This window comes from Mus pahari, chromosome 17 (assembly GCF_900095145.1).
Source record: "Mus pahari chromosome 17, PAHARI_EIJ_v1.1, whole genome shotgun sequence".
Taxonomy (NCBI): Eukaryota; Metazoa; Chordata; class Mammalia; order Rodentia; family Muridae; genus Mus; species Mus pahari.
Genome location: NC_034606.1, coordinates 55,809,710 through 55,819,753, shown reverse-complemented (window position 1 = coordinate 55,819,753; position 10,044 = coordinate 55,809,710). Strand labels below are relative to the sequence as shown.

The 10,044-nt window shown below is 40.9% G+C and overlaps 1 protein-coding gene across 20 annotated transcripts in view; it reads left to right on the top strand.

Moving 5' to 3' along the window:
• Kif21a (kinesin family member 21A) overlaps window positions 1-10,044 on the top strand; it is a 116,198-nt gene that overhangs the window by 46,222 nt on the left and 59,932 nt on the right. For all 20 annotated transcript variants that reach the window (XM_029547918.1, XM_029547907.1, XM_029547919.1 and 17 more), the window contains exons 2-4: window positions 6,974-7,196; window positions 7,304-7,486; window positions 9,548-9,697. In XM_029547918.1, coding sequence (XP_029403778.1) covers window positions 6,974-7,196; window positions 7,304-7,486; window positions 9,548-9,697 — 556 coding nt within the window. The remainder of the gene's footprint in view (window positions 1-6,973; window positions 7,197-7,303; window positions 7,487-9,547; window positions 9,698-10,044) is intronic.

The following is a 10,044-nucleotide window of genomic DNA, read 5'->3' as shown; positions in this document are numbered from 1 at the left end:
CACACACACACACACACACACACACACACACACACACACACACCAAGTTTGGAAATAGGGGAAACTGTTTGGGAAGAAAGGTTTGAGTGGGAGAGGGAAGGGATGAGAGAAGGGAATGGGGATGTGTGTGAAAATGACCAAGTTCATTAGAGACATGTCTGAAATTGCCAATGAATTAACAGAATGTCATAAAGTGCCTAATGGGGCTGGAAATGTGACTCAGTGTGTGGAGAATTTGCTGCCCTTGTAGAACACCCAAGTTCAGTTCCCAGGACCCACGTGAGGTAGCTCACAACCTCCAATAACTCCAGCTCGAGGGGATCCAACACTCTCTCCTGACCCTGGAAGGCACCCCCACACATACACACACACAAGTACACACACAAAAGAAGTTCTTGTTGTGCCCTATACTGACATGAATGACAGTGTGAATAAGGCTTGATTAATCATAACTATAAAAAAGAAACAGCTTTGGAATTGTGCCTTTACTTTGCAAGTGAAGGTATGAAACACTCAACTTGATCATCTTTGTTTAGCATTATGTATACATACAGCTGTATGACTGTATACATAGGTAATGTTCAGTGCTGAATTTATGCATGCTTAGAGGAACAGTTTCACAATTCAATTCTCAAAGACTCTGGACTTTCAAAGTATGCTTTAAAAAAATATTAAAGCAGTAGTTATAGGAGCCAAAAGAGTAAATATTACAACATTCTTGGTGGAAGACCCAGACACATTTGAGATATTATGCTGACTGGAGAGGAACGGGCTTAGGGGATTTTTCAAGTGACTGTGTAGTATCAGTACCAGTACTTTACACATACAGAGGCTTTCTTTACCACATGGCGTCTCTCGTCTGTTCAAGATGCTGCAGTGTGGATTTGACAGTGATATCTTAGACATGTTTTATGGGTAGCTGAATGGAGGCTAAGAGAAACTTACCCGAGTGGGCGCTAGTGTGGGTAAAGACCTATGAAGAGTTCGATATTTGATATCTGATCACCAGGTGGCAAGTAGATTTTTGCCACTTCATGAGTAGTGGCAGAAGATGTATAATGCTCTAGTTGGAGTCTAAGTTCTTTTATTACTCACATATCTTCAGTTCTGCGATATACATATTTCCAGCTGGTTTCTCATTCCCTCCTGATCCGCTACATGCAGTGCAGGTGCACCCATTGTATGGATGCTGTGCGCACTGTCAGGGTATCCGAAAATTCCTAAGAAGGCTCGGGGATTCACTGCTAATATGGGAAGCAGGAGCAAAGCAACCTTTGTCTGATGGGAGATGCTCCCTCCTAAGGTTGCATGCTGAAAACAAGATTTGATCTCTTGGCTTATTTAATATATTCAGCTATAAAAATGGTTTGGTTGTTGTGAAGGCAAAAAATGGGAAGCAAGGCAAGATTTTGACAAAGTTATTAGATTCAGTCTGAGAATGTCCTGTGACTTTCTGATGGCAGCACTAGGGTCAGAGTCATTTCTCCAGTGGCTACCAGAGCATGGGCTGGCTGTCTTATGCCCGAGTTTCCAATAGGAATTGAATTAAGAAGACAGAAGACACACACTAATGATTGTTGTGGTGTGTAGCAGGAAAGAAGTAGTTTATCGCTTCCTTAAAAAGGCTGGCATAGAAAACCTTTGCTTTGTTTTCTTGATTAATTAAAATGTGCCTTGAACCCATAGAGAACCTTAGAAATACCAAACTAAGCTCTAATCTTACAGTTTATAGGAAATTAGAGATAGAGTGTCACTGAACACTGTTCAAGAATGAGTTTCTTCTAACGAAGCAGGAGCAGTGCATAGCATTGGGTCAAACTTTTTAAAGCGGATGTAGTTTATCAGAGTCTGTTAGGAAACACTTGCACAATTACTCCATTTTGTGCAATTTATAAGATATGTTCCTTATCTGGAGAGTCACTAGTGGGAAAACAGAAATTCAATTTGATATCTACTATGTGAAAATCATAAACAGGTTTCTGGGAGGGGAAAATAATTTAGCTTGGGAAAAGGAAAAGGATGTCAAAGTCTGAGACTTTGAAAGTTTAAAAATAGTTGGCAGATACATGGGGGATCAACATTCCAGGGAGATGGCAAAGCACATCCATGGTCCGGGAAGCACACAGGTGAGACCTGGTAATGACGGAAATCTAAAGAATCTCACAGTGACTTGATGTGAACTTGGCGGCTCGGGTGTGCATTCCTATAATTCAGGAAGAATTCGGATTACAACGTTCTTAGATCCCAGGCTGAATGTGGATGCTTTCCTGGCAATGACTGATGAAGTTTGGTAGTTTGCAGGATTGGTTATGTAGTTTGAATCCAGAAAACATGGATGTCACAGAAGAGGTTAGGAAAATACGAAGTTATAGATCAAATTAATTACGTTTTATTCTTTTCCATCTATCTACCTGTCTGTCTGTCCATCCACCCACCTACTCACACATCCTTATGGATCAAATTATATTAATCTGTCAGTCCCATCAATCCATCTATCTATCTATCTATCTATCTATCTATCTATCTATCTATCTATCTATCTATCTATGAGATAGGCTCTTGCAATGCATTCCTGGGTGCCCAGGAACATGCTTTGAAAAATCAGGTTGCGCTGGAACTCACAGAAATCAGCCAGCTCCTATCTCCTACGTGCTGGAATTAAAGGCATATGCCACTACATTTGGCCTAGAAAAAGTTTTCCAAGAGTGCTGAGGTAAGACGACCTGCATTCTGTCAGAGCACCATGTTCCGGGTAAGAGTAGGAGCCAAAACTGCACCTGAAGGAGAGGTTCAGACGTGAGGTGAGGGCTGCATTTGTTCACGTTTCTTCACCTGAAAATTCCAAAGCTTGGATTGTGTTCTCTTTCACACCTTCAACCCAGTTACAATAAATTACAGTGTTTAGTACTTTATAATTACAGAGGTAACATAATTATATGTGTAATTATATATTTGTAATGGTTTAGATGTATAGATATAATTATAGATAAGTAATCTATAATTATTTATGTTATATATAGTTTATCAATATAATCTTGATGTACAATATTAGAATATTTTATTCTAAATAGTTATGCGATTTGTTTTACACAAATCTTTCTTTAGGAAGCTAGTTGAAATATATCTAGTTTTATAGATATACATTTTGAAGACTTGCAACAATTTTTAAAAAAAATTATAACCAAAATGCTTATATTACAAAGTGTAGAGTTCACAGTCTTAGGGTGAGATGAGTATGTTTCGTGGTGTGATACTGTACATAAAAACATTGTGTTTTTTTCTTGTCTGAGCTCAGATATGTTCAATATTGTGGTTGGAGCTACACAAATGTTGAGCTCTTTCCATTAGCAATGACTTGGGCTTGAACTCATAGTGAAAACATTTCACTGAGATACGATGAGGGATTTGATCAGCTTAAATGACTAACCCTTGAAGGGGGATTGAAGGAGAATTTCGCAGGGAACCTTTGAGGCTAGCTCCCACTGCTCTGTGTCATGGGAGACCATCTCAGAAATCCCCTTTGCCTGTGTCTGGTAGAAACAGGGTTCAGCTGGTCCTGTTGACAGCTAACACCACGCTTTCTCCTCCGCCCATGCACATGAATGGACCTGTGCATCATCTGTATTTTAAGCAGATCCTCCCTTCTGTTAGCAAGGGTAGTAATCAGAGTGTAGGTTAGGAGGTCAAGCTAAAGACAGGATGACAATGGCATTCTAAAGTGGGGCGGCAGATCTGCCATTCAAATGGCTCCTAATTTTTCTTAGTTATGCCGAAACAAAATGGAAAATTAAGAACCCAGTAAGTCAGCTTATGGCTATAGTACTATACTTAGGATCAAGTAACTGATTTCAAAGAAGAGTACAGTACCCGTTTTCATCATTAGGTTGTGCTTGTGTTCTGTCACAACAAACTTCTTATGGGCTCTGAGTGGCCTAGCTGTCCCAAAGCTGGTAGAGAGCCGGGGCCCCGCAGTTAATGAGGTGGCTTCCGGGTGAGAGAACATACTGTGCTCACGGATGATTATGTGCTGGAGGGCAAAGAGGTCGCAGGAGCATCCAAATTAGCTGCTATCTGAATGGAGATTGGAAGTGAGATGTTCAGTTTGGTAAAGGAGCCTTGAATACAAGTGTGAGTGAGTGTGTGTGTGTGTGTGTGTGTGTGTGTGTGTAGGAATCCGGGGAAAGGGAACATGGATTTGAAGACACAAAAGCAAAAAGAGTCCAGCTTGTTGGTGAAGGGGTGATAACCCTCAGCACTTTTCCTAGTCAATGGAAATCCTCTTCAAATGCAAGGAGTATTGGGGTGAAGCAGAGAATTGAGAGAATGACACTTGGGGGAGTTTGGTGATCCTAGGAGCTGCTTGTCTTGTAAGTATCACTGTGCATTGTGCAGAGCAGACTGACTGGGGACAGGACTGGGTGGGGACTTTGAGAGAGTAAGAGATAGCGAGGGCCTTAATCAGGGTGGTGTGAAGGAAGAGAAAAACTGTGGTGGACTGAAGAGCTATTTCAGGAATAATGAGTATCTCCCGAGCTGATGGACGGAATGAGGGAGAGGGCTGAGCTGGTACTCTCTCCGGGTGCTGCTGACTGCCCCGTTTCTGTCTTCACTTCAGTCAGCTGCCATTCTCCCAAAGACAGCTGGAGTTTGATGCGGCTTCCTTCTCATAACCGAGTGAAGCAGGGCAGGGCAGGAACTGTTTGGAAACGAGAGAATATGGATTTTTGGCAAACTCTGCTTATTGAGAGCACACGGAACAAGAGAGTCGAAGGTGCTATTACCATGGGCTGTTTTACGAATGTAGTACTTTAAAAATATATATATATATTTAGGTTAGCATATGCAGTAATAGGCTTTGCCATAGCATCTTGGTCATTATACAGTGTGTTATTAGACTTTATATTCTCATTCATTCCTCTCTCCAGCTGCCCTCCCCCACCACCCTCCCTCCTTAAGCAGTTTGTTTTCAGTTGCTCTCACCTACTGCTTTCTCATTGTCTTCCCTAAGATCTCTTCTCCCACCTCATGATCCTGCATTTAGTTTTATGATCCATACATATTTATACATGCATGCATAAATCATTTTAAAATTTAGGTTGCACTGGCTACTTTATGGTCTCTAATCATAGCTTATAAGAAGCCCCCCCCCCTTTTTGGTTATTTTATTTATTTACATTTTAAATGTTGTTCCCCCTTCCCAGCCTTCCCTCCACACACCCCCCATCCAATCCCCCGTCCCCTTTGTCTCTAAAAGGGTGCTTCTCTACCCACCCACTCCCACCACATAGCTCTTATAAGGAGCCTTTTAATTGTTAATATATTACCTCTTTGCCTTTTCTTTTTTGAAAAAATAAAAGACTTATTTTATTTTTAGTTATGTATATGTATGTCTTCACCATCCTCTGTGTGTGTATGTGTGTACATATGTTCACAGAAGTCAGAAGAGGACGTTGGGTTCCCCGTAGCCGTAGTTATATGCAGTTACGAGCTACCTGTTGTGGGTCCTGGAACCAGACTCCAAACCTCTCCAAGAGCAGCAGTGTTCTTACTGCAGAGCTGTCTTTGTCTTCCTATAATACAGTGTCCTGCAGTTAAACAGTGCTAGATCTTGAAAGAATTATGGGAATTATGGTTCCCCTTCGCAAGTGAGGACATAGGTGCTCCACAGTGAGAGACCTGGAGCCCGGGCTTCTTGATGGGCACACCGTTGCTCTTTGCCCGTGCCTAACAGACTACTCGGTGACTAGTATTGTCCTTTAAAGCAACTGTTCTTGGAAACTCTAGCAAAGAAGAAAACTACCATAAGGAATGACATATCATTGCATGAGTAAGCGGGATTGGTACTTACTTCAGTATTATCTTTTCTGTCCTTCTGTCTTTCCATCACATCTGGGCTGATGGTTGAGTTACTCTCAATAAACAGATGGACTTGCTCTACCCCACTGGTCCTGAGTTTGACCTTTGACCTCACAAAACAGGGAGGTAGCAGGAATGCTGTTAAAAATCAGTTACTTTCTCCGTCTCCATCCTTTTGGATTCCATCTGTGCGGTTGTCGTGTTTTTCTGTGATAAACTGTTTGTGTGTCTCCAGGGTCGGCAGGGATCTGTTAAGATATCCAGTGAGCATTCGTGCTAATATCCTGAATGTCATTCTATAGAGTAAATAGGACGGACTAATAGTCTAGTTTGTTCTGTTATGAACAGATCACTAAACTGACTTTCCTTCTTTGAGAACAAGCCTTGAACATACAGAATTCAGAACAGGGAAGTTCCGGCCTCTGGGCAGGTGGGATGGGTCCGTGCTGTTTGCTCTTCTGTGTGAAGGGAGGACAACCCATTTCACTGGCTTTTGCTTTAGAGAGAAAATATAGGAACTTCTCTTTCTATCTTATTTTTAATTTGCTTTTGAAAACTCTTGCTTCTGATGTGTCTGAGTGCATGACCAAAGCGTAAAGTTGTTATATGCATATATGTCATTAGCAAATGATTACCTATATATGTGTGTATATTGGGGAAATATACTTAAACATGTGAAGATACCGTAAGTCTCGATCAAATGTGTTTAGAAATCGCTGGTGAGAAGTTAGAAAAATGTGAGTCAGGGGCTTCAGGGGTTTAAATATTATCTGTAATATTTTATTTTTATGATGATCATTGGAAATAAAGAGGAAAACAACAACTGAGAGGCAGTTTACCTGACTGTCTATCTCTTACAGCTAATGAAAATTATCTCCCCAATAAAGATTTAATTTTAAGAGGAACTTTATACTCTTGTTCATTATTTTGGGGACTACCAAAATAACCCACTGGGGTCATTAGGCAAGTGATTTTATTTACTGAAGGTAATTCAGTATAAGTCGATGGATTTAAATTTTTGGCCAAGGACTTGAAGTCCTTAAAGTCTTTTTTGATGATTCATCTTTCTTTTCTGAGTATAATAATGTGTCATCTCTTTTCTGGTTCTTCTTCACAGAATAAGACCACAGCTTGCCAAAGAAAAGATTGAAGGCTGCCATATCTGCACATCGGTCACACCCGGAGAGCCTCAGGTCTTCCTGGGGAAGGATAAGGCCTTTACTTTTGACTATGTGTTCGACATCGACTCCCAGCAGGAGCAGATCTACACCCAGTGCATCGAAAAGCTCATTGAAGGCTGTTTTGAAGGCTACAACGCTACCGTGTTTGCATATGGACAAGTAAATGCCTTATTGTCTGCATGCGAATAAGAATTGAGTTCTATTTCCATTGTGTTGTCTTGTGGCCTGGGTAGTATGAACCATCATTCTCTTGTCCTTTTGTTCAGACCGGAGCTGGGAAAACGTACACGATGGGAACCGGATTTGACGTGAACATCATGGAGGAAGAACAGGGCATCATCTCTCGTGCCGTTAGACACCTGTTCAAGAGTATTGAAGAGAAAAAGACCTCAGCGATTAAAAATGGGGTGCCCCCTCCTGAATTCAAAGTGAATGCCCAATTCCTAGAGGTAATAGACTCGTTGTCAATTTCCTTTAAATTTTACCCATAACAGCAGATCCTTATAATAGGATACTGTTGGGCTTTTGTATGGTGCTTTGCCCACAATACTCAGTCAATGTTGGTTTAGGAAATTAGCATTATTAGTTAATAGGTAATAAATAGGCCTTACTTTTGGATGCAAAATAATGTTGACATTTATACTATAGATGCTTGACATTATAGATTAAAAGTACAATTAACATTGTTTATTTCAGAACCTTTCCTTAACAAGTGATAAACTATTGTAGGTAATTTGGGTGGGCTTATAAAGTGCTAGGAGTTAAGAAGTTATTATCAAAAGGGAGGGGACAAGTTGAGAAATGGCTTCAGAGGCTGAGGGTGTCTCTGTAGTGTGCAATTATTATTGGGTTAGGATAAATTTATGATACCTAGTTCGGTAGGGAGTTATGTTAGTAGGAGGAAATCTAGGCTCTTGAGTAATACTGTAGTTAGATGGTCTGCCACCTTATAGTTCTGAATTGCGTTGACTTTACATATGCCAATAAAGATTTTTAAAAAATGAAGGATAAAAAAGGGATGTCTCAATGGGTAAGGATGCTTGCTGCCGAGCTTGGGGACCTGAGTTCCATCCCTGAGCAGAAGAGAACCAACTCTCCACATGTGTGCCATGGCATGCATGCCCCACACGTATGCATAAATAAATATACGTGTATAGTAAAAGAAGAAGTAAGCCACCAGGAATAGAATCATCATCCTGTTTGCCAGCTGGAATCACAACTAGCATATTCACAATTACTGAGTGATGGGGATCAGCCTGGGTGCCCATCGACAGATAAATGCATAAAGAAGATGTGAGATGCACACAACATGCATGGGTTTGTGCACAGCATAGAGCACCATTCAGCCTTAAGAATGGAATTATGCAGATTGCAAGAAGATGGATGGAACTGGAAACCATTGTGTTGTGTGGAATAAGCCAGACTCACAAAGATAGAATAACAAAGTTTCTTTTGTATTTGTTAAACAGACAAACAAACAAACAAAAACCCAACAAAATAACAAAAAACAAAACAAAACAAAAAAAAAAAACAAAAAGGAAGGGAAGACTTTGAAATAGAAGTGAGGGAGAGAGGAAGGAGCTAGGGAAGGAGAAAATAGGTGAATATTTGCCTGAACTACATTGTATTCATAGGTGAAGGGTCACAATAGAACCTATCTTTTTTTTTTTACATTAATGAATGAGAAAAGAATTAGTAAAGTCTTTAAATACACTGAACAGGATAAGTATAAGGAAAAAGAAATACAGTTTTAAGGTGAAATTGTAAAACTTTTAAAATTCTTAACATCTCTGACCTTTTTCAATTGGCTCATTTCTTTAATCCCAGCATCTGAAACGCTGAGGTAGGGCCTCTGTGAGTTCAAGGGCAGCCTGGTCTTCTTAGGGAGTCCTAGGTCAGCCAGGGATACTCAGTGACACACCCCACCCTCTATGGACAACCTGATCAACAGACAGGCCCAGGCAACCAGGGCTACTTCTAGTGAGACCTCACACCCAACACCCCAACCCCTCACACCCAACACCCCAACCCCTCACACCCAACACCCCAACCCCTCACACCCAACACCCCAACCCCTCACANCACACCCAACACCCCAACCCCTCACACCCAACACCCCAACCCCTCACACCCAACACCCCAACCCCAACCTTCTCCCCCAAACAGAAAATATCTTTGCCCTAACCTTTGGTTTTGCCAGCATCTGAGACATACTGGCTCAAGCTTGCTTATTTGTCTTTGCTTCTGTCTTGCAAAGTGGTCGTAGGTCATCTTAGCTTTTGTGTCTGAATTGTTTGTCATGATTAAGTCATTTCCTCTTTATTTTTATAGCTAAATCTGACATTCCCTTCAGTATTCATAAATTTGTGATCATATACTAATTCATAGCTATATGAAGAAATAGCTGTGATTTGGAGGGCTGTCAAGTATATTGAAGATACCCTGAAGCACGTCAGAGGCTCACAGAACCACTTTGATAGAATTAACCATTTAATGTGTCTTTTCCACAGCTCTATAATGAAGAGGTCCTTGACTTGTTTGACACCACTCGGGATATTGATGCAAAAAATAAAAAATCAAATATAAGAATTCATGAAGATTCTGCTGGAGGAATTTATACTGTGGGCGTCACAACACGCACTGTGAATACGGAACCGGAGGTGACTGTGTTGTTAAAATAGAGCGTAGGGGCTCTCAAAATTGTCATTACTGATAGAACATTCAAGATAAATACGTAAAATGGCTTTCCTTCAGTACAACGGAGTTAAAAATCTTGTCTGCCTTCTTTGGGTCCCCCCCCCCAAAGGGCATCATTATAAAAGTATGAGAGTCCAAGCAAGATGAGTCAGGAACCTGGTGCCCAGCCTTCTACTTTTTTAGAATTCACATAATGGAAGGAAAACCAATCCCCAAACTTCCAAATGTTGTTTTCGGATCCTAGGCATGTACTGTGGCGCATGTGCACACACACTGACATGAACTGATGCCAAGACAAATCCTAGGCATG